Below are 25,476 nucleotides of genomic sequence, written 5' to 3'. Positions count from 1 at the left end.
TACTAGTTTTCATAGCCAATAATTAAAATAGAGAAATACATTTTGTGGGAGAAAACATCTTGCTGACTATTGCTTATGATCTTTTTCAACCTTAAGAATGTAAGCTAACTATATCTGGTGCCCCAAGACAGAAAAATGGGAATTATATGTCCAGTTTGGAAGTCCAGTGCGGAAGTCCAGTGCACCTCCAGGGACCTCCAACTTCCCAAAATGCCCTTGTCCCCCCCCCCCCAATTTTCTTCTGCTAAAAATGTATGTTTGGAGATAGTAAGAAATGTTTAATGTGTTGTTGAAGGCTTTCATGGCCGGGATCACAGGGTTGTATGTTTTCTGGGCTGTATGACCATGTTCCAGAAGTATTCTCTCCTGACGTTTTGCCCACATCTATGGTGGGCATCCTCAGAGGTTGTGGATGCTTGCCATAGATGTGGGCAAAACATCAGGACAGAATACTTCTGGAACATGGCCAAATAGCCCGGAAAACATACAACAACCCTAAGAAATGTTTGTTTCTTTTTGAAAATGCTTCCAGTTATTTTTTTAAATACTTTTTGGAGAGCATTTTAAAGAACAAGGAAACCCACCCCAGACCCCAGACAACAAGGAACAATGCAATAACTCTTCTTATTGCTCAAAATATTGACCACAATATTATGGTGCTTTGGAGGAACTTGAAATAGTAAAAAGCAAACAAACACAGTTGGAAAGTAGATAGGTAATTGTATATGTAATAAACAAACACTAAACATTTGCAATAGGTCTACTAAATAATACTATGTAACACAATTTGAAAAATGTTCTGTTCCTGATTTGAAAGTGTTATTTCATGTTAAATTGTGCATTACTTACTTTGAAAGTAGTTGTTATACTCCAGAAACATCGTTTTTGTGGCTGCCACAAACTATGTTGAATTGGTTGACACTCGATGAGATATTCATTGAAAAACCAAAGCATAATGTGCTGCAGGATGTTCCACAAAAATAAAGTTTTTGCAGTTTAATAAACCTTTTCCATGTTTTTGTGATTGAACCAATTAGGAAATGACATTAATAACCCAGGAACAAAAATCGTGTTACATAGTGTAATTACTGGTAATAGCCCATATATAAAACTGGGAAACCCATCCCAGTGCTAAGCTTACAGTTTTGGACCTACAGTATATAGTCATGTATAAGTCTAGAAATTTTAATTAAAAAACTGACACCCCTCTTCCCAAACCCCTGGGCTAACTTCAATATAAATGTCTTAACTCTTATCAAAAAGAAACAATCCCCTTTTCTGAATAGAGTGGTGAAATGTGAAAGCTTAGTCCATCCTCGAGAACCTAAAAGAAGCACCAACCCCTGCTACTTTCTTTACTGCGGCACCGTTTCTGGCCTTTTCAAATGTTTGGGTGGGAAAACATTGCAATAGCATTTGGGGGGGAGGGGGTGTCTCGTCAAAGTGTGCCAAGAAAGTAGGTGGTATTGGTGTTGTTGTTGTTTTTTAGGTCCTCCCAGGATATACTAAGCTGCCACCTTTTGCCACTCTACCTAGAGAAGGAGAAGATTCATTTTAGATAAGGGTTAATGCTGCACCTTAACTTTGATCAAAAAGGAAACCTCCTTCTCTGAGTAGAGTGATGAATAACTTTTTTGAATGGTTGGGGAAATGGTGGCAGCCAAGGGTGGCTGTTCCCTGAGGTTATTGACCTTCAGCTGTCTATGGAATGTCCCTTCACTTATTTATGGGTCTTATCAAAATCCACAATTTTGACCCTAAAACCTATCCTTGGTGTATTATATTTACAGGGGAAAATGGGTCAGCCTCTATATGTGCTCTTTTGTTCTTAAAGGAAGGCAGGATAATGTTGTGGTTATAAAAATTCAGCATGATTTTTTTTTTGGCTATCTACATGTAGGGGAGAAGAAAAAATTTGATAGCATCAAGAAGGATCTTTGGGAGTTACTTTCTGTGAAACGGCTGGATGGCAGAGCAAACCGAAGTGTTTGGCTGGACAGCTATAAGCAGCATTTGGTCGACCTGGGAGTGGATGAAGATATGCAAACTCGGGCAATGCTGCTCCAGCTCTGGAGCACTCAGGTAGAAAATGCCATCCCAGTTTCTCAGGGAATACTTCTCATTCATGATCTGACTCAACTGCAATACAAGAGGCACAATTAATGCTCTACTTTCCCTCTCTGTAATTCATGAGGAGCTAAAGTAGGGACATAAAGACTTTCAGCCAAAATATCTATGTGAGGCAGCTTTAGTGAGAGCCAAAGTATATACTGTATATACTCGAGTATAAGCCTAGTTTTTCAGCCCTTTTTAGGGCTGAAAAAGCTCCCTTCGGCTTATACTCGAGTGAGGGTCCTGGCCGGCTTCTATTCAGCTCAGCTTATACTTGAGTATATAGGTATTCAGAGTAGGACAGTCTTATTTTTATCTTAAATTACAGTTTTATATAAATATTCAAAAACATTTAACTTACTGATGCCTCAAATAATGCAGTTTTATTAATATCTATTTTATTTTTGAAATTGACCTGTAGCTGCTGCATTTCCCACCCTCGTCTTATACTCGAGTCAATAAGTTTTCCCAGTTTTTGTGGTAAAATTAGGTGCCTCGGCTTATATTCGGGTCGGCTTATACCCGAGTATATACGGTAAGTGTTCTACTAGGTTCCAAATCCTCCCTTGGCTATCAAATCCCATGGGGTGACCAAGGACAAGTCAGACTCTCTCAGCCGCAGAGGAATATAGTGACAAATTCTACGGAACAAATCTTACCAAGACATACCAGTTATAGGTTCACTGTAGGAATGTAATGTGTTAGAAATGATTAGAAAGCACAGAATAACAAAAGGCAGTAATATGTGTTGACAGTAAAGAATATGCCTTAGAGACAATACTCCCTTGCAACATAATGCTATAGCTGTGATTAGGATAAAAATGGGGATGAATGGGTGGGGAAAATAATGTACAATACTTTTAGCACCAAGAAATAAAATGAATGTGATTAGTTAAGAAAAACATTGTTGGAAAAAACATCACAAAGGAGTGTGTGCATTCAAATACACTTTTAGAATGTCTCCGGCTACAATCCTGTACACATTTACCAATGAGCAATTCTCACTGTACTCATTGGGACTTACTTCTGAGTGTATATGTGTTGTTGTTATTGCATGCCTTCAAGTTGTTTCCAACTTATGGCAATCTATAGCTGAAACTGTCACAGCTTGGCAATATTTGTTCAGAGGATATTTGCCTTTGTCTTTCTCTGACTTGCCCACTGGATTTCCCTGGACTCAAGAGTCCAACGTTTAAACCATTATATCATTCTGTCTCTCATTTCACACTAACACTCTCAGAAAGATAGACAGACAGATTATATTACTATTCTAAATGAAGTATTCACCCACAGAGGGAAAAACAACCCTCTTTTAAAATAAATAAGTGGTTAATTTCTTCCAATATTGGACTGCAACAGGTTACTGTTTCTTTTTGATATGATTGTGCAACCCTTGCACCTGCACACACTTAGAGGATTAATAAATCAAAATAAGGGGATGAAGAGACAGAAACCAATGAATTAAGACTGTGTAATATTGATTCTATTTTAGAAAAATTAAAGATAATTGATGAATTTATTTTATACTGGACTCTATGAGAGACCACAATTATGAAAGTTCTGGAAATATTCTCAGTTCAAGACTGAAAGGAGTTCTATTCAAGGACAATCTCTTTAATTGCAAGGCGTATTTACATTCCCCTGGTTTATAGAGTGTACTTCTGTTTTTGTAAACAAAAACATTTTCAGCTTCTGGAGACCATTTGGAAACTTTTTCCAGAATTCTATAAATACCACAGGCTGCTAAAAATAAATGGGTCCTAGAGCAAGTCAAGCCTGAACTCTCCCTTGAAGCTAAGATGACCAAACTAAGACTGCTATACATTGGCCATATCATTTGAAGACATGGCACAACAGAAAAGTCAATAATTCTGGATAATATATACAGCAGTAGGAAAAGGGGAAAACCACATTCCAGATGGATAGATTGAACCAAGAAAGCTGCCTTCCTCAATTTGCAAGATCTGAGCAGAACTGTAGATGAGAGGGTGACTTGCAGGACTCATATTCATGGGGTCACTACAAGTCAAAGTTGAATTGACAACAGTTAACAACAAAAGCTACACTATGCTTATGATTTTTTATGATTACATGTACAGCTCCTTACTTTTAAACATGCCAGAGGACACAGATGAGGCAGGATTATCTTCTTAACACTTTTCTATGTGTTTTTGCTATTCACATATGCTCAGGAAGGGATCCTGGAAGGAAATGCCATTTACTCTGCTTCTTGTAGCCATGCACTCATAGCTACAATAGGGTTTGCTAGAGAATAATTTGTTTAATTTATATCCTGCTTTTCTCTCACATGGGATCCAAAGACTGGAACAGAGGAGCAGAAGCTCATTCTTTTCCAACTCAAACTTTATTGCCTCTTTTTTTTTTTTTTACTGTAGGCATGCTGCTATAGCCCAACACCCAAAGGGCTCCAGCCCTTCCTCAATATATTTCTGGTGTTAATATTACTAAAAATGTCCAGTTAGCAGAGAACAAAATGAAAAGAGGAGTAGGCAGATGTTAAAAGACTGTAAAAGATAACCGAGATCCTGCATTATAAGTACAATGCATGACTTTATAATGGCAGAGCTACTGTATGTCACCGACACAATATCCAAACATCCTAGTGAATTGAGATGATTCATAATGGGACTCTCATTGCACATCAGGACATGTTGCATGCCTGAACAAGTTGTGCATTGGGACATGTTGTGCATCCAAACCATTGAACAACAGACATGTTGCATGCCTGAACAAGTTGCGCATTGTGTATATTGCACAACAAACATGTTTCACTTACGCAATGGCCTCGATGATGAAGCTGCATCTCTGCTCTCCTCCTGAGAATATAAATATTGCACAGTGGAGTAATTCAACTTTACTTGATTATGAATCAGTTAACAATGAACCATTTCCTAACAGGATTCCATCTAGGAGCTTCTTTGTCAGAGGTTTTGTTAACTGAAGCATCCCTGTACTGCTCATCAACTTCCCTCCCACCTTGCACCCTTGCACCATACAGCAGTTTCCCCTAGAAGACAGTTACAGGAGTTTTCATGAAAGTAGACTCCAATGAAGTGGAGGAGATTTTACTTTTTTTTAATAAACCCACCACATGAATAATGAAAAACCCATGTGCACTTTGTCCCTCCCCCCTTTAAATGCCTGCACTTTAATTAAAAGAGCAGCCACCTCCTTGAAAACTTGAGCAGAATCAACTTGCACTTCCCCTTTCTAAAAACATCATGAATTATTTATGGCTTGCACTCCTCTCTATTGGATTTAATGTACTGCAGGAGCACTTGCTAGGAGTGGGGATGCTATATTGCATTTCACTTAATCATCACAATTTTGAAAAAGAAAAACAGAGAAAAAAGCAGATAGTGCTGGGCCATCAAATATTATTTCCTTTCCCCTTGATTGGGCATGGAATATATTTCCTGGATTCTAAATAGCTTTGTTGGCATGGCAGAAAGTAGAATGGAGAACAGAAATGGGGTCTTGTAATAAAGACCTCCTACTCTTGTAAATATGAGCTCTCAATTTACCAAGAACATTTATCTGCTAGTTGTATGAGTAGGAAGGCAAAGTACAACCTCACAGAGCATCTTCTTGTAGAAAGTTGCTGATGGGGTTTCTATGTTTGGTCACTTGAAGCAGACATCTTCACTCTTGTCTATGTCATGAGTGAGCAAAACTTTCCAGCTGGGACAACAAGACATGGTTTCCCAAAATGTGTTGTTAATCTGTCTTTAATGGAGATTTAGGAGACACTGGCAGGTGTTTGCATAATTTCCAAGTTCAACTTGCCTAGTCATAGAATCACAGAGTGGATTACAAGGGCCAGCCAATCTGACCTTGCCACACAAGAAAACCTAATCAAACCTTGCCATACAGGAATACACAATCAAAACAATCCAGTCTTTGCTTAAAACATCCAGAGAATGAGATTCCACAACACTCTGAGGCAGCCTATTCCATGTCAAACAGGTCTTACTGTCAGAAAGTTTCTCTTAAGGACCTCATCACATGGATGTTTTCTCCTGTGTTCTCCCACTGGCAAAGCGGAGTCCCACAGAGACCATTCCATGACGCACAGCCACTTCCAGTGGCTGCCCGTGGGACTCTATCTTTCCAGCGTACTAGAAAATAGGGGGAAGCCAGAGAAAGTGAAAAGAAGATGGGGAAAGGTTGTGGGATGATTAGCCATCCCCAAAGACGGACCCTGCCAGGAGAGAATGGGGTAAGATGGTTTCCCCACTCTTCCCAACACTTTCCCCTGCTTCCCTCCTGCCCATCTAAGAATCGGGACTTAATGTTTTGGTGAGATCCCTTTTCCTGTAGTTTGAAACCACTACTCTGTGTCATAATCTCTAGAGCAGTCAAAAAAACAAGCTTGCTCCCTCCTCAGTATAACATTGTTTCAAATATTTTTTTTAAAATGGCTGTCATGTCCCCTCTCAAGCTTTTCTTCTCCAAGCTAAACATATCTATCTCCCTAAGCCACTGCTCATAGGGCTTGGCTTCCAAATCCTTGACCTTTTTGGTCTCCCTCCTCTGGACACATTCTAGCTTGTAGTCTTCAGCATCAAAGCAGCATATGCTCCAACTCTAGACTTTCTCGACACCTGAGTTTGGACATTTTACTTTTTAGAACAGTTTTGAGAAAATGTTGAAAAATTAATCTAAACTCAGAATCAAAATTCTTGGAGCTTTATTTCAAAAAAGTAAATGGAGATGTCTCATAAGTGCTCAGTATGCTATAATGTATCTTGTAAGTTCCCTTGAGACCTGATATAAGAAGAACGATAGCATTGTTCTGCCTTGATTGAGCTGCAGACTAAATAGATCACTGAACTTGAGAAGCTGTCAGAGATCTCCAATTGGAACCATTATATTTTAAATATAAACAAACTTTTGTTATAACTACAATTGAATCTGGGACTTTGACTACATAAGATAAATTTGAATTATTGTGAGCCACTTTGGGTCCTATGCTGAGAGCAAATGAGGTATTGTTTAAGGCAGACTGCATTTTTCACTTTAACTTACAAGGGTTATTGTGGTCTTTGCATAAAAATTTTCCATGATATCCCCACATGATGGAGCAAAAGTACCATGTTCAGATTTTGCATCCTCCAGTAATTCCCAACCTTTGTTTTGCTAAGAAATCTCAATCTTCAGCTCTGTTTCCCAGATTCCAAGGCTCCTTTTCATGTGTTCTCAGCCTCTACTGATTCTTATTTTCTAGCCTTTCTGTATTCTATTTTGCTTGTTCAAAAATGGCAGTAGTTCTTGAGGACTGGTAACGCAAGTCAAACTGGAGGCACTAAGCAGCAGTGATTCAACACCAAAGGCCGATTTAGGGCTGGTGAAGCAACACCAAAATTCAGTCAGGTAGAAGAGAAGATCTGCAGTTCGGTGGAGAATTACCAGGCAGACAAGTGATTTCAATCAGCTCCACAGCTGAACTGTAAGTCAAGTAAGACATGACATTATTCATGTCTTCAGTCCTCGAGGCCATTAATTTTTCATAAAGCTAGGGAAGGCATCAAATTCTGGGAAGGTGGTTTCAGCACAACTCCATCCCAAATATGGTCCCTTTTGTCATGCATTAGAGCCAGAAAGAGTTTTCATCTATTACCTGGACAATGCTGGGGGTTTCCATCTGGACCACAATCTTGCTTGCTAGTCATTTATGTGGAAAAACGAATATGCTGCATGGTAAAGATGTTAACATTATCCTCAGTATATTGACCTTGAAGTTTTGATAGCTGTCTTGTACTCCAACATACTTGAGAGAAAATGGATGAACTTTCAGATGTTCAGCCTACAATTCCCACATTCCTAAACCATAAGTGGGATTGTAGTCTGGTATACCTGGAGCGTCAAAGGTTCACAACACCTGTCTTAAAAGGGTTTCACTTCTTTGAATACCATAGTCTCAAAGTAGAATCTTTGGGCACTTCCAGACAGGGCACAAAATTCGGACCCTGACAGATTTCTACTAGAGGCATCCAAATTATACCTCCTGTAAAAGATAATTAATTTGGGAGAGAGCACCTGTGCTATGGGCAGGATTCTCTCTGCATGGATCTGAATATATAAAGACATCATTCCAGATCCAACTTCAGTTCACTGAGTAGGCTGCAGCTAGCAATTATGGGAACTATAAGTGCACTCAGCTCTTTCGCTTCTTCAGCATGTGCTGAAAATGCATGGATGCCAATGCTTGAACTGGGTTAGAATGGGATGGATGTTATATGTGGTCTACAAGTACTGATGTCTCTTACATGCCACATATGAATCTTAGTGAAGAAAGTGAATGTAATTTGCTTCAAGACTGAACATTTCTTTCCTTTCCAGGTTTTCTTTCAGATGTATGTCTAAATTCACCAAGCTTGACCAACTCCCTTCTATTATTGCCTTTTTAATGAGGTTATTGTCAGATTCTTCATGTTTCTAAACCAGTCGATTAGTTCTGGGAATACTGCCATTAATAATGCAGAAGTGCCTGAAAGATATTTCGCAGCTTTTCAAGGCAATCCTTCAAGAGCTGTTCTGTTGTTGATTTACTGGACTACCAGCAAAGATCTTTCATATTGTGAATGAAATAGGTGTTATTTTTCTAATCAAAGTGAGAGTTACATTGGCTTTGATACATGGATTTTCTCCTTGTATCTATGGTGTTTTAAATAACTGGTTCTGGAGTTGTTGTAAATGATGTTTTTGTTTTATTTTCAGAGTAATGCAGGACCTGCAGTTTTCTGGCTTCTCTTGTTTCTTTTAAAACACCCTTCAGCTATGGCAGCAGTCAGAGGTGAAATGGAAAAAACATTATCCAGAAAACAAACAACCGGGCAAGTGCATGAGATCAGTCAAGAGAAACTGGACAGCACACCCATTTTTGGTCAGTAAACTTTCATTCAGTGTCATTCTCAGGTACTTGTCAGGTACTTGGATACATCCACTGAAATAATTGCTACCACCAGTGGGTCCTGGAGTCACTCTTCCTCCATTCAACTTACCCTTATGCATTCAGTTCCCATTCATCCATGGTTCAAGGATTGCTGCATTTGCTATACCCCCCTTCCCTGATTACAGTTTCATTATGGTGACAATAGCTATCTTCACATACTGGCCAGTTGCCTTATCTTTGAAATTCCTTTGTAGTTACTTGGATAAAGGCAGTTGCATGTGTATGGATGGACTTGCATTTATGCTTAGAACATGTCTTGGAAAAAATAGTTTGAATGATAGTTCCCAAAATCCCTAAGAAAGCATTGACATTGTTAGAATTGCAGTCCAAACAAATAGTTTTTTCCCCAAGTGCCGTAGGGTTTATTAAGCAAACCATATGAGAAAATTATGTCGAGCAATTCATTCCTACTCATAGACCATTATTTTAGCAACTACGGTAGATACCATTATAGTCATCTCGAGACATTTTACTGCCCAAGTCAGAGCAGCAAACAGTGCTCCTCAGCTCAAAAGTCAAGATATATATTATTTTATTGTAAGCTGATGTACAAATCTTTATCCCTTATAACTGACTATGTCTACCTCACAGCCCTGATTACTGGTATTTGACTCCTTGATGACTGGAACTGGAACTGTGTCTATTTTAATTGAACTGTTTTTTTACTGTTGTCTTATGATGTTGTTTTTATTATGTTTGTTATATTTATGCTGCTGTATGATGTTTTGACTATTGAATTTTGCACACATGTTGGAAACCGCCCTGAGTCCTCTCTTGGAAATGAAGCGGTACATATATAAAGGATTATTGTTATTATTATTATTATTATTATTATTATTATTATTATTATTATTATTATATGTTATTTATTTATTTCCATTTTTAGCAAATTTTTAGCATCTAAGGCAGACATTCATGAAAGTATTTTTCCTACTTTCTGGTAGTGAAAATATATTACAAATCAAATAACTAACAACTGCACTTTAGTGGCATCCAAAATGAGCTGCCTGAGGCACCTGCCTCATTCAGTCAATTCTTCCTGGCCCTATGAAAGAACATCTTTACAGGTAGCCACAAAGAAAGCCCTTTTGTGTAGGAAATAGTGTATCATTCTGTCATACACTACAGCATTATGTCCCTGTATTTGATTGGATGTCTAGTGGCCTAAATATCCTAAAGACACTAAATCATATCTTATCCTGGAACATATGTGGGGTTGGCTCTAGTTAGAACTTGAATAGGAGACCACCAATGAATACCAGGTGTTGTAGGCTACATTGTAGAGGAAAGAACTGGCAAAATAACCTTTGAGTATTCCGTGCCTGGAAGAACCATGTGAAATTCACAGGGTCACCATAAGTTAACAGATAACTTGAGCTATGTACACACAGAGGGAGACAAAAGGTGTCCTGTATTGATCAAGTTGGGAATCCATGTGAAACTGAGCAAGACTTGAAAGTGTGGCTGAAAAATATTAGGTTTCAAAGGACCTTGGACAGCTCCTAGGGATTGTTGAATGACTGCTGTAGTGCTCAGGGCTCTGTAAAATGTGTGTGCGTGCCTTCTCAACACGTGTCAATTTATGGTGACCCCATGAGTATCATAAGCTTTTCTTAGGCAAGGAATTTTTTTGAAGTGGTTTTATCAGCTACATTTTTAAATAGAACCTATAGCACCAAGTATTCATTGGCAGTGTCCCATCCAAATACTAAACAGGGCTGATCCTGCTTAGCTTCCAAGAGGAGTTAGGGTATAAAGTCCTTCACTAGTTATGTGTCACTCAGTATCTTCCCCTGATGCTGAGAGAATGTGACTTCTTCTAAATTCGACCTTCAATTACTATTAGAGGATGTGGGTGGCTGTGTAACAAATACACAGCCTCACACATGTAATCACATATAATCTCAAGAGCCACTTCAAAACTTTTTATATCCATGTATGGTTTTCTTTGGGCCCCTGGTGGTGGCGCAGTGTGTTAAAGCACTGAGCTGCTGAACTTGCAGACCAAAAGGTCCCAGGTTCAAATCCCGGGAGCGGAATGAGTGCCCGCTGTTAGCCCCAGCTCCTGCCAACCTAGCAGTTCAAAAACATACAAATGTGAGTAGATCAATAGGTACTGCTCCAGCGGGAAGGTAACGGCGCTCCATGCAGTCATGCCGGCCACGTGACCTTGGAGGTGTCTACGGACAATGCCGGCTCTTCGGCTTAGAAATGGAGATGAGCACCAACCCCCAGAGTCGGTCACGACTGGACTTAACGTCAGGGGAAACCTTTACCTATGGTTTTCTTTATTGGATTACTCCTCTGACATTTATTGAACTATAGTTTAGCTGCACATTAGACATTTATAGAGAGCCCTCTTTCATTCCAGGCTAGTTGGTAGTATCAACATCCTGCATATTTGGGCAGAATCCTGATTTGGAAATTTAAACACCAGCAATGGATACAGATACTGATACTAGAAGAATAGTCATGTTCAGAGGAATTAGGGCACAAGACCAATCCAAAAGTGGTGGGAAACACACATTTTAAAAAAAACCTGTTTATTTTTACCTGAAAGAACACCTCTCCACAAATCTCTAGGACCTCTAGGATGACTCTATGGTTAATATCGCCTGGAAATTGACCAAAGCTGCAGAAATGTATCACTGCTATTTGTACAGACTTCTTGTGTCCAGGAATCAATATCCAAAATGCAATGAGTTGCTTGGCTCCTACTGTGTCTAATTTGTTTGCCTACGCTGCACCATAATGCACTATAAATCTAAATTGCTGTGGAGTTTCTTCTGCAATATTTATGCGAATATGTGATTATTGTTAATGTGGGCTGGTAATGGGAAAGGGAAGTGTTTGTGGATTAGACTGGCCAACACCCGAATCTAACAGGAGCTTACATAATCATTAAGGAAGCTAAATGCTCTCTTGCACTTTTCTTAAAGGAGAAGAAGAAGGTTTCTATTGCCAGTTGCATCACAAAGCCCAACAAAAATAATTATTGCTTTTTAGGCCTGTTCCTAGGGTTAGTTGGGGCACTGATTCAGAAAATTACATTGGATAGACTGCATCAGCTCTAGTTTCTTAGATAGAATTATTACGATTTTCTATGGGTGAGCAGGTATACAGCATATATATTGTATTTCAAAAACTAGAGGTAATAGGCAAAACCTGGTGCCATTTTTGGAATTAATGGGCTATATAAATCCAGAAAGAGGGCTAACATTTGAGGAACATTTGTATTGGCCAGTGTAATCTATTCTGTGGTTTCCCAACTAGGGTTCACTGGAACCATGAAATTCCATAGGAGATCACTACAAGTTACAAAAGAGTTTGTAATTTTCTTTTCTTAACATTTTTTTTGTTAAAAATCATAACTTTATCATAACTTTAAAAAGGGATCACCAGAGATTTAAAGATTATTTTATTTATTTATTTATTTATTTATTTTTCAAACTTATATGCCACCACTCCCCTAGGGCTCGGAGCGGCTTACAAGAACTGGCTAAAATCAACAATTTAAAAAACATTTTAAAAACATCTTTTAAAAAAAACATCTTAAAAACATCCTAAAAGCACCTTTTAAAACATCAGCAACAGAACTCAAAAGCCTGCCGAAACAGGTGTGTCTTACATGCCCTGCGGAAGGCCAACAAGTCCCGCAAGGCACGGACTTCAGGTGGCAAGGTGTTCCACAGAGATGGCGCCACTACTGAAAAGGCTCTGCGTCTAGTTGCAGTTAAATGCAAGGTCTTAAAACTGGGGACTTCCAGCAGGTCTTGGTCCTCAGAACGGAGGGATCTCTGGGGTTTGTAGGGGGTGAGGCGGTCCCTCAGGTACATCGGCCCTGGACCATGTAAGGCCTTGAAGGTAAGATTTTTGAGAGATACTCTAGGGTTAAAATGCTTAGATCTAGCCCATCTGAACTCATGTAGTGTGATGTCATAGTGTCATGTGCCCAGTCAGATTTGACTGCTTCATGACATGAGAAAAGCAATCAGCATCAGCTACGTCTCCTCCCCTCACTTTGAGTGGAAAGTTTGGAACATTTTTTGCCATATTTTTCCATCAAAATTACCTCTCTTTCATCTTTACTCATGTTATCTGCCACCAAGTTGACTTTGACATTTAGGGGTCCTATGGATAAGAGACTCCAAGAGCCCCAGTTGTCAACTATCTTGTTCAGGACTAACAAACACAGAGCTGTGGCTTCTTTCAATTGATCTACTTATATACTTAGCCCTTCACATCTGTGGGTTTTATTTTGTGAATTTGATCATGTGGTGATTTCAATAATATATTATCTTTTGGAATCTCCATGACCTCCAGGTGACTCTATGGTCAACATCCACCAGACATGGATCATAGTGTCACACTGGAGGACTGGGGAATTCTTGAAAAGATGTTCTCCAAGGTAACAAAATTGTGGTTTTTATTCACAATTTTTCAGCTTCCACTGTGGTTGGGTCTGTACCTCTAACCCAAGAGAAAGTGAAAAGCCTTCTGTCTTTTATCTTGAAAAGCAGCACCTTCATTTCCATCTTACAGTATCCCTGAAGTACAACAGCCTCAACTGAGTAATCTTGACTTCTAAGGAAAGTTCAGGTCTGATTTGATCTAGAACTCTTTTATTTGTCTTTTTAGATCTCCATGGTATTCACAGAAACTTTCCTCAAGTATCACATTTCAAATGCCTTGATTGGAAATACTGTAGAATGGATAATTCTGATTTTGGTATTCAATAATATATCTTTCCACTTGAGGATCTCATTCAGTTCCTTTGTAGCTATCCTTCTAAGTCTCAAACTGATTTTCCAGGAAATAAATAAGTGGGCCAATGAACACAAATGTAGTATCAATGTCTAGCTCATTATATATAGAGGCACTGACTTAGATTAAAGCAACCTTTCACTGGAGAATTTATTTGGCACAACTATTAAGTTACCACATCTGTTCCAAATAATATAAATCCCACATTAGTCGACAGCTTCTTTTTCATTAACCAGATCTCCTTAAGTAAAATACTCATTAACTGTGTTCAGAGCCATTCTTAACATTGGGTTGATTTGTCTCTGCAGTGACACATTTTCACACTATTCTTCTGTTAAAGATCAGCATATGCCATGCAAAAGACCTTTTGCGGATGCTAGAGGAGATGCCCAATACACTTGTTAAAACCAAGAGAACACGGGTGAAGGCTAAGACTGTTTGTCCTAAGCACGACTGCTTGGAACGAAAAGGCTCTGTTGACAGATTGTCACGTCACATGGTGAATGTGGGCTTGGGCTCTGCTGCTTAAATCTTCAGCTGAGAAGTACATGATTGAATTCTGCCCAATATCACCTGATCCATATAAAAGTAGCTTCTTGGAGAGTTGGCTCCAAACAAAAGTAAATAATTCACTCCTTCTGCAGCTGTAGATCATAATAGCACAATCCAAGAACAATCTTATCTTCTGATAAGGTGTTTCTTTAAAGACCTTTTAACATGTCCACATAAGGGAACTGGGTGGTATAAGAAGCATTTCCCAAGCTATGTAAGGGATAACAAACGCTCTGGAGCATTTGCTGTTTGGAAACAGGGCAGTGCCAAAAATGATCACCTCATACTCTTTTTTTAAGCATTTTGAATCCCATCTATTGTCATTTAAGTTCTCTATACACTACCATGGACATTAGCTGCTTGTTATTGTTAAAAGGCAATATGTTGTCTAGGTCCTACACATGTGACATTCATTCTTTCCCTCTTTTCTCTGCTATACTGAAAGAAGTGGAAAATGGGGCTTTATGAATTACCTGCAGTATCTGTATGAAAGCAAATAAAGACTATCACAGATAATTTCCAATTCCTCCTTTTGTATAATGTAGATGTGGAGAAAGTGTCACGCATTAAATGTCTTTTATATTTCCCACAGTTCCATCTGCATTATGCACATATCTTTCCCAAAGCAAACATGCACAGAATTAATCATAGGTCTGCATTCTTTTTTTAAAATGATTGTTATGGTATAGTTGCATCTTTACAAATGTCTAATATGTTGCAAGGAGAAAACAAAGAGGGTGGGGATTGTTGGGGTATGGGGAGTTCTTTTACAAAGTTATCATTGTTACAACCAAGTCTTCATCTCTATTTCTTTAACACACATTTCATAAAATAGTGAAGATTATAACAATTTTAATTTTAAGTCAATTGGTTGTATTTTCTTGTGTCTTCTCACATTGTCTCCTGGTCTTCATATATTCTTTTCCAATTCTTCTTCGATGGAAATTGATCTTAAATTTTGGGTGGGTGCTTAGTACAAAATACAAGTATATATACACAATATTAATAGTCATAATATTTTCCAACCACGACTCTTGGGTTCTCATTTTCTTGGTTTAAAAAAATATATTTATTTGATTGAGCCGCTGGTGGCACAGCAGGTTAAACCACTGAGCTGCAGAACTTGCTGACTGAAAGGTTGGTGGTTCAAATCCGGGGAGCGGGATGAGCCCCTACTGTTAGCCTCAGCTTCTGCCAATCAAGCAGTTTGAAAACATGCTAATGGGAGTAGATCAATAGGTATCGCTCTGGCAGGAAGGTAACGGTGCTCCATGCAGTCATGCCGGCCACATGACCTTGGAGGTGTCTACAGACAATGCAGGCCAGATGTCCTTACACACATATATTTATTACATTATTATCCCACCTTTCCACTTGAGTTTTAGAATGTATCTACATTAGAAAACTGTAACACTGGGATAGCTCTCAAAGTATCAGGCTTTCAACAGGTGGATTTTTAGTTTGATTAGGACTTCTGAATTCTCTGCCAGATATTCATTGATGTGGGCTAAAGAATTCTAACTGCCCTGCCCCAAACTACAAATCCCAGTAGTGGTGTGGTGCTGTATGGATACACCTTTGGAATCTAAAATGAGGTGAGACCTCTTCCCCCAATAAACTTTTTCTTCCTTTCCAAATTGCTAGTATTGCAGTAATTTAAAAAGTTTTTGATCATTTAGATATTTAGCATCCAAATAAAAGGGCCAGGCAAATGCGCGCACAGAAAATATGAGTTCTAGATGTTAACCCTATCTCTCTTTCTTCAATACTAGACATCTGGGGACTGTTAGAAAATTTAATTTTGAGGGCGACAGTTCCTGTGTGTAGGGGCTATGCCCATTTTCTCTTCCTTCTCTATAAGTAGTTTTGCAGATATTTGGGGATTCAGTTCCCGTAAGTGCCAACCTACATAGCCACTGTAAGGGATTATGAAAGTTGCATTTCAACTGCAGGACTAAGGGTTTTCCATCCTTCGAACAAAGGAGTTCAAAATTGTATGTGTTATTTCCTTATAATCACCACAGCCCAACAAGATAGATCACTAGTGGGCTTCATGCCTGAGCAAATAATTGTGCCCATCCCTTTGGTATTAACAACTGTTTAGCACTGACACCTGATTCTTCAAACTATTTGAAAACATATATTTTTTTCATGCTGGTGTTACAATGATACACCTCTAACAAATGTTCTGGCACATTTACAATGGTTTGTATTACTTTTCATTTGTTGCTGGCTCAGGAAATGGTAGGAACTCCTGCATTTGCAGGCAGGTTTTGAAAGCCATTTCATTGTGTAATTTCAGGAAGCCATTGTATTGGAAACCGAGCCATCCTCTCCTTTGTGCTTGGATGCAAAGACAGCCACCCACGCCTTTCCTCCTGTGTTTTTATTGGCTACCATAATTTCCCCCTTTGGTTCTCTTCTTTGTGCAGACAGCGCATTGAATGAAACTCTGCGTTTGACAGCAGCTCCTTTTATCACCAGAGAAGTCCTTCAAGACATGTGTCTGAGACTACATGATTGCAGAGAATACCGCCTGCGAAAAGGAGATAGGCTTTGCCTCTTTCCATACATAAGCCCTCAAATGGACCCTGAAATCTATGAGCAGCCAGAGGTAATGCAGTGCCATTTTGAATCATATCCCACACGTCAGCTTCTTTGAGAGGTTCCTTTTGTGGTACGCTTGTGCTTAACTTGAAAATGTGATGCAGTGTGTGGCATCCTTCCTTTGAGCTCAAATCAGTTCTGTAGTGATACATTTTGTACTATAGGCACTTATCATGACTGTGACCATATCCAAATCCACATGGAAAATTAGAAAATGCACATAAATATGTTTGTCTCTATCAGCAAACCAGCTCTGGCAGTTTCACTTTTCCCAGGAACAGGTAAAGCTAATGTGAGATAGTTGCCTTTACAAAACCAAGCCTATACATGATACCATCACAGATGATGTGATTGTCTATGTTAATCTAAAGCAAAACTGGACAACTGTGGGAGCCAGGAACTACATTAATTCCCAGGAGCCCTTAGTGCGTCATCCCTTACCAAATCCTTCAAATATCTTCCCATTTTTAGTCCAAAATGTCCCTCTGGCCTTCTTGTGCCATTTTAGACCCAGGAGTGCATCCTCTTTTTTTTTGTAACAGATTACTTCCCTTCCTGGTCCTTTCCTAGGCCTAAAATAATAAAAACAAGAGAGATGTGAGTGGGGAGGCTGCTTAGGTTAAAATAAAAGAGGACCTGGATGTTCTGAAGGCGTTTTGAGCATTCAATTACTAGCAGAGCCAGGATAAATTCTGCTCAGTTTATGGAAATGAATCTAGTTCAATAGCTGTGTCCAAAGATTATGATTGACAATGTCAGTATTAAAACACAGAAGTGGGGCAGGGAAGCAACAGTGAAATCCCCCTGCAGTCCATCCCCTGGATCTTCCAAACACACAGTCCCCAGGCTACCATTTTGGGATCAACCAGGGTCAACAGCATGGTGCAAGGCTTGTGAGTGTCTCCATGTGCTGAAACAACTCAAGATACATAATGAGAACTGTTGAATTTGAAAACACTTGAACTGGGATTATCACTTCTAGGAATGTCACTTGATGCTGTTATTAGAAGTACTTTTCGGAGCAAAATCCGAATGCATCTGTGCTGCCATTTAAATATTAAAAAATTAAATTCGAATCTGCTGCAAGCTCCATTCTGGAGTCACAAAGAGTGGATTACACACATCTACACACCTCACTTGCTTTCCACACTTCTGATTTTCTCTGAACCCGATGACTCGATGTTGAATGTTTTAATACTTCCCACTGAAAAAACATGGCAGCAGTTGATACAATATCAGTCTCTGTAAATGTGGTGTGATGATTCACTCATATAACACCATATAACTTAATGTTTTAGTAATCTATCAGACAACTTGAATATACTGTTACTCGCCAAATTGGACCCCCCGCCCAAGAGAAAAGAAACGAGTTTTCTGAATGTATATTTAAGATCCCTAAAATAGCATTATATAAACAGTACTAAATAAAGACCAGCATTGGTGCACTTTGAGGAGTGAAATTCTTCTTTGGCCGTTGCTGTGACAACAGTCTAAAGCTCTTTTAAAAATATATCAGTGAGGTTTCTCCTTCTCAGTGTTCCTAACCTGCCTTCCTTTCCTCCCTCCATTAATTTTCTCTCTGTTAACAAAGATTCAAACTGGGATTCTTTCTTCTGACAACAGCTTCCCAGGGACCATCATGGCAGAAATGATGCTGATATTATTGCAATACAAGTCTCATTAAATTATTGTTTGCAACATTATACGATGCTCACCAGCATCGCAAAAAGCAATAAAATTCCTGTATTCTATTCTGGAGCCCAAACCAAAAAACTACTCAATAATATCTAATTGCTGTAACATGAAGTGAGGAAGAATCTCCAATGAATATTGCAATTGATTTTCTCATTTTTACCATGTTCAACTTCTATGTCTAGAATTATTGCAAGTTGTTAGGAAAGGCAGGAAAGGGAAGGTGAGTTTTTGATGGATTCTGGGAACTGCAGTTCAAACAAGTCACTTTTCTCTACCTTGCATCACAATGGATTTAAGGTTTCACTCCAAAATAGGGATAGGAAGATATATCAGTTTTGTCTTATCCTGAATCTTTCAAATAGGTAGAAACTTACCAAAAATGAACTAACACTAAAATGCTATTTGGACTGGCAAATTATCTAGGGATGCATCTATAACAACATGAAAGGAATCTCATTGCAGTTTTTTCCTTATGTGACTATACTAATCTCCTCCCACTGAGGCGCCTTCTACACTGCCATATAACACACTTTAACTTCATTGAGCTCCATTATATGGCAATGTAGATTCATATAATCCAGTTCAATACAGTTAAACTGCATTCTGAAGCTGCATTATATGGCAGTGTAGATGGGGCCTGAGACAAACCTTACTGATTTCAGTAGGTCTACCCCAGGCATGGGCAAACTTCAGCCCTCCAGGTGTTTTGGACTTCAACTCCCACAATTCCTAACAGCCGGAGGGCCGGAGTTTGCCCATGCCTGGTCTACCCTCAGTGTGACTATAGCTGGGACCAATCCTGTAACCTTTTAAGGGAAACGATTGTTGTTTGAACATCCAAATGGTATCCTGCAGAATTTTAAAATGCTTGCAACTCTCATTTTAAACACTTGTTAGTTCACGATAAGATGAAAGTTTGTCTCACTCCTGAACTTTTTGATCCCTTCTGATCCAGATATTCAAATATGACAGGTTCCTCAATGCCGATGGAACAGAAAAAACAGACTTCTATAAAGGAGGAGAAAAACTGAAGTATTATACCATGCCATGGGGAGCAGGAATCAACGTCTGTATTGGAAAGTTCTTCGCAGTGAATAGTATCAAACAGTGAGTGGATAAGTAGCTTCCTCTGTAACAGTAATATTAATCAAAAGAAAGCATTCTTGGCTTGGGGCAGAAAATAAATCTCTCAAACGAACAAGGAAAGGAAAGGTTTTGATGCAATGCAGTTTTCAGTTGTTTCATCTGCAAATATGGACCCATTAAAACTGTGCATCTCTTTCTTTTTCCATAGAATTCATTGAGGCTATTATGCAAATAGGCATTCTGTTCAAGTGGATTTTAGAACCAAAATCATTTCTCCATATTCACTGGGATTAGGGGTGCAGGGCCCCATCAAAAGTAGAAAAAATATGAAATGGAAAAAAGCTTTTTTTACTTGAGAAAACATTTCTCTAGAAATGTCTAGATCAGTGGTTCTCAATCTGTAGGTCTCCAGGTGTTTTGGCCTACAACCAGTTTACCAGCTGATAGGATTTCTGGGAGTTGAAGACCAAAACATCTCGGGACCCACAGGTTGAGAGCCACTGGTCTAGGTCCTCCATCAGGACTTTATGGTCAACCATGGAGTTTGAATGGAGGATCATTGAGAGAAAATTGTAATCAGATCTACAGAAATCTAAACCAAATCTGGAGGGCCAACTCTATAATATTTGTTCTATTGAAATTATATTCAGACTATCCAGAGATATTTGTAACTGCTTTATATGAATCCAAAATATTTATGCAGCTTAGGCCTTACTGATCTGATCATTTTATCATTTCAGGTGCATTTTTCTCTTCTTAACATACTTTGATTTGGAACTGAAAGATCCTAAGGCAAAGATACCAGACTTTGACAAGGAACGCTATGGCTTTGGAATGTTGCAGCCAGAAATTGATGTCATAGTTCGATATAAACTGAAAGAGCAGTAGAGCAGCGTATTTCTTCTCCTAACCAAGTCCTTCTGGAAACCTCTTGATCAGCAAAAAACCACCTTGTTGCTGGTTTCTGTTGAAAAACATTTTCTCCATGATAATCCCAAAGGAAGACCTAAGCAATAACTATGAAGAGGCCATTTTAAGTTGTTCACTGTGTCACATGTATGCTCTTTGTATACAAAAGCCTCAGCATTTGAGTTTGGCTATTTTTTACCACACTGCTTCAGCTCAACCTTCTTGGACATGTATGGCGGTATAAGTGGATAATTGGAAACAACTCACCCCATGATAGCTTTGAAAATCACCTTCATGTAACCAACACAAACATGAAGTAAACTAGTAAATATATCAGGATGACTAGTAGTTCATTATTGGCTTACTGTTTTTCTTCTAGTACCAAGTGCTAAATACCATAGAGGTCCATTTTTTATTATTCGCAAGGGGGATGGTAAATTGGAAGAGTTATTTAAATTGTTGTTTCTTTTGCAATTGTTTTGCAAGATTGTCAGAAACTATTTTTGTATCTTTTTTTCTGGTTCTTTACTTCCTTATCTTCTGTTTTATCACTAAGGTTATAATCTTGTAAACACTTAGGTTGCAATTTTATACCCACTTATGACTGAAGTCAGTAGATTTGTTCTGAAGTTGCATATTGATTTTCTCCAATAGCTTTCCACATTTTTAAAGCCCCATCTGTCCTTGCTTCTCTTTCTTTCTCTCTCTCTTCCCCCCAATACACTCACAGATATACATTTGAAGATGAACAAAGAGGGGAAGTAAGATTTTGCTTGTCACTTCTCTTCTGGCATCTCTTTGTTTAGTCAAAGGCCTAAATAGAGGCCTTTTGATTTTGTTATGTGCCTTCAGATTGATTCCAACTTATGATGGATTTCATAGCAAGATTATTAAGACAAAGTCTGACACTGTCTTTTTCAACTGAGAAAGAGTGACTTTCCCAAGAGCAATCAACGGCTTCCTGGCTGAACCCTGGAATTCTAGTCCAATACTCAAACTACCATACTACATTGGACCTAAGTAGTGACTGCCTATGAGTAATGTAGTAATAGGAACAATATCTGCTGAGAAAGGGTCCCTGCATAAGATATGTTCCAGTTAGGTGTGCTGACAGCTATGTGTAAGTGCTATTTTGACTTTTAAGTGAGTGTGTGAGGTCAGGGATTGTAGATACAGTTCCATATTGTTAATATCCTATCCTGAATATTACACCTATCCTGAAGCAGCTCTATTCGTTGCCTGTCCGGTTCCGGGCTCAATTCAAGGTGCTGGTCATCACCTATAAAGCCCTATATGGTTTAGGTCCAGCTTATCTGGATCACTGTGTCCCCCATTTCATCCCAGGACACAAACTTAGATCAAGCAGGGAAACTCGAATCTACACACGAGCCCGCACCAATATGTGTTTACCCATAACTAGAGAAGGCTCCTTCTTGGGTGCAGCCCCAGCCCTCTGGAACTCCCTCCCTGAAGAACTAAGAGCTGCTCCATCTTTACTCAGCTTTAGGAAGGGGATTAAGACTTTCTTATTTAACAAGGCCTTTAATTGAGCCATGGTAGGAGTTGGGGATTTTGTGATCAGGATGGAGGAGGATACACTGGGGAAGAGGTTATGGTTTTAACTGAAATGTGGGATTTTATTGACTGTTGTTTTATCATGGTTTTATCTATTTTGTTTTCCTGATTGAAGGATGTTAATGTTTGTGTTCTGTTTGTAAGCTGCCTTGGGTTTGCATTGTGGAAAAAGGTGGGATAGAAATATCCTAAATAAATACAGTAGAGTCTCACTTATCCAACATAAACAGGCTGGCAGAACATTGGATAAGCGAATATGTTGGATAATAAGGAGAGATTAAGGAGAAGCCTATTAAACATCAAATTAGGTTATGATTTTACAAATTAAGCACCAAAACATCATGTTATACAACAAATTTGACAGCAAAAGTAGTTTAATATGCAGTAATGCTACGTAGTAATTACTGTATTTACAAATTTAGCACCAAAATATCATGATGTATTGAAAACATTGACTACAAAAATGTGTTGGATAATCTAGAACGTTGGATAAGCGAATGCTGGATAAGTGAGACTCTACTGTAAATAAATAAAATATCAATTACTACAGTATGCCATATAAAGACAGAAAACATCAGTCAGTTTTGGTTTCCCTGCAGTCTCCTCCTCCTCCTCACCATCATCCTCTTCCTCCTCCTCTTCTTCTTCTTCCTCCCTCTCCTCCTCCTTTGTTTTTGCAGGCAGTTATCAAAATGTAATGCACTTTGAATGTTACTTTCCTGATACGCACTTTTGGGTTCATTTTTTAAAAAAAAATAAAGAACCAATTTTTTTTAAGAGTCACAAGTTTGAAGGACAGCTGAGCTTTGTTTCACAGATGGCAAGAGAGTGGAACCATTTAAGAGGAGGGAACCAGATTGTTTGCCCTAGAGCCATAAATGGGATAACCTCAGAATCGTGGCCATGCACTCTAGCACCATTGGAGTCCTTAAACCAAGCACACAATGAACAGGATCTCAGTTGCGTGCATCCCTATGAGAGTGAGGGGTTTTGACAGGGAAGGAGTGCCCCTCAAAATGTTGTGGATCAGGTCTAGAGAAGAGTTTAGGTTAACAAATGTTCCTGGTTTAAAGGTGCATGAAAATATAAACCATGGCTTTTGTTTGCTTTCACAAGAATAATCACATTTTAAAATGGATAGGGCTCTGAGACCTTAAAGAGCAAGCAGAGCCCTGATTTACATTAAGCTGTGATTGACAGACTTGTAGGCATAGTGGGGACTGGTTTTTTAAAGTCTGCAATTCCTATCTGCCTTAAATGGCATAGCCAAAGGTGCAATATTATCGGACATGAAGTCTAAAATTGTGTGAAGGGTTACCGATGCTCATGCCTGGGTAAGGCAAACAAGCATAACAACCCAAGGTGAAATCCAATCCTACTACTGCAGAAGGATTCCTGAATTACAACAAGTTTTTAATTTTTATGCAGCCCATGGCATATTAGGAGCAAGGGAACAGAAGGCCAGTCTTTGATTATTTTGCCAGTTAATAGGTAAATTGAGCATGAAGTGATCAGCACACTTGAGTAGAACGATCGGCATAATTGAGCTAGTGTCATAATGAGTTCTTTTCCTTTGAGATGCAATTTTATTACAACCTATAGCTTTTCACAAAACTGTCATGCATCTTCTAATTAATACACATTGGCTTTAGTGTGCTTGAGATGGAAGAGCCAAGTTTTCATGGTCAGTTATATGTAGTATAGCTCTTTTTTTAAAGGAGGTGTTACCCAAAAAATGCCACCCCTCATCTTGGGTATTTCTACACTGTAGAATTGATGAAGTTTGACCCAACTTTTAATTGCCATGGCTCAACGCTATGAAAGTCCTTATAAAACCATAACTCCCATGGTTCTTTAGCATTGAACCATGTCAATTAAAGTGGCGTCAAACTGCATTAATTCTGAGGTGTAGATGCCCCTCTTGATTGCACTAAAGGAAAGGTATATTCTCAATAGCAAAGTTGTGTGTGCCCCACAGTTCAATGAAAGCTAAAAATAAGGTACTGAACAGTTTGATGTGTTAGAAGAGATTTGGAGCAGAGTGCCAAGGAAGGTCTATTATTCAGACCCTTTGTTGCTTGCTTTTAGGCAGGCCATTTCAGTGAATTCTTGCTTAAGTTGCATTTATGCTGCTATTGCCTTTTGGGGGGTCCTCTTTAGAGTGTTTTAAAGCAGTGTTTCTGCGGTTTTATTGACATTTTTGTTCTTTTTTTATGATGATGTATTCTTATTTTTGACTGTGTCACCTGAATATTTTATAGAAAGCTCAGAAATAAAACTGAAAAATAAGCAATAAAGAATTTTATACTGGATCCAAGAGTTAAAACTCTGATAATGTCAAGTTTCATTCTTTTCATAGAGCAAATTTCTAGTCCTTATGGCCAAAATGCAAGAATTGTGAAAACGCATATGACCATTGCCTGGTGAGACCCCCTTAAGTGGGGAAGTACCCTCCATACATTTATATAGTTCAGGAGCCCGATCCTTTGGTATGTTACAAAATTTGGTGCTCTTCCCTATAGTTATCCAAAGCCTTCTCCACTGTCATGTAAAATCCAAATTATTTGCTCTGAATTGTATTACAGTAGAGCCTCGCTTATCCAACATAAACTGGCCGGCAAAACATTGGATAAGCGGAAATCTTGGATAATCAGGAGGGATTAAGGAAAAGCCTATTCAACATCAAATTACGTTATGATTTTACAAATTAAGCATCAAAACATGTTTTACAACAAATCGACAGAAAAAGCAGTTAAATACATGGTAACATTATGTAGTAATTACTTTATGAATTTAGCACCAAAACATTGCAAGACATTGAAAACATTGACGATAAAAACACTGACTACTAAAAGGAAGACTGCATTGGATAATCCAGAACATTGGAAAAGCAATGGTTGGATAAGTGAGACTGTACTGTATATGGCAGTGTAGAAGGGCCTGAGAGTTTCTTAGTAACTTTAATGTACTTCAGGTTGTAGAATCCACTTCTTTTATCTGTGGAGTTTGTTTGTACCCATACCCTTGAAGCTTTTAGCATGGTGAATTCTTTATATTTAAATGCAGCCCCATATACCAGTTTTCTGGATTTTGGCTCTTCGGCTTAGTAAAAGAGCTTGGATTATACGGATGAGTTCATTTAGAATTTATTTGTCCTCACCACAACCCTCAGCCCAATTCATGCTTTATAACTATTCTGG

General features: G+C 38.7%; 1 protein-coding gene across 2 annotated transcripts in view; it reads left to right on the top strand.

The window, feature by feature from the left end:
- Positions 1 to 24,588, top strand: part of ptgis (prostaglandin I2 synthase) — a 45,974-nt gene extending 21,386 nt beyond the window's left edge. For both annotated transcript variants that reach the window (XM_008110129.3, XM_008110128.3), the window contains exons 6-10: positions 1,901 to 2,082; positions 8,854 to 9,019; positions 16,837 to 17,018; positions 19,662 to 19,813; positions 20,533 to 24,588. In XM_008110129.3, coding sequence (XP_008108336.2) covers positions 1,901 to 2,082; positions 8,854 to 9,019; positions 16,837 to 17,018; positions 19,662 to 19,813; positions 20,533 to 20,680 — 830 coding nt within the window. In that variant the 3' untranslated portion in view covers positions 20,681 to 24,588. The remainder of the gene's footprint in view (positions 1 to 1,900; positions 2,083 to 8,853; positions 9,020 to 16,836; positions 17,019 to 19,661; positions 19,814 to 20,532) is intronic.
- Positions 24,589 to 25,476: the final 888 nt, after the last annotated feature.

The sequence above is a fragment of the Anolis carolinensis genome, chromosome 4 (genome assembly GCF_035594765.1).
Source record: "Anolis carolinensis isolate JA03-04 chromosome 4, rAnoCar3.1.pri, whole genome shotgun sequence".
NCBI classification, from domain to species: Eukaryota; Metazoa; Chordata; class Lepidosauria; order Squamata; family Dactyloidae; genus Anolis; species Anolis carolinensis.
Note: the sequence above shows the minus strand (reverse complement) of the source record. Positions and strands in the feature narration are given on the sequence as shown.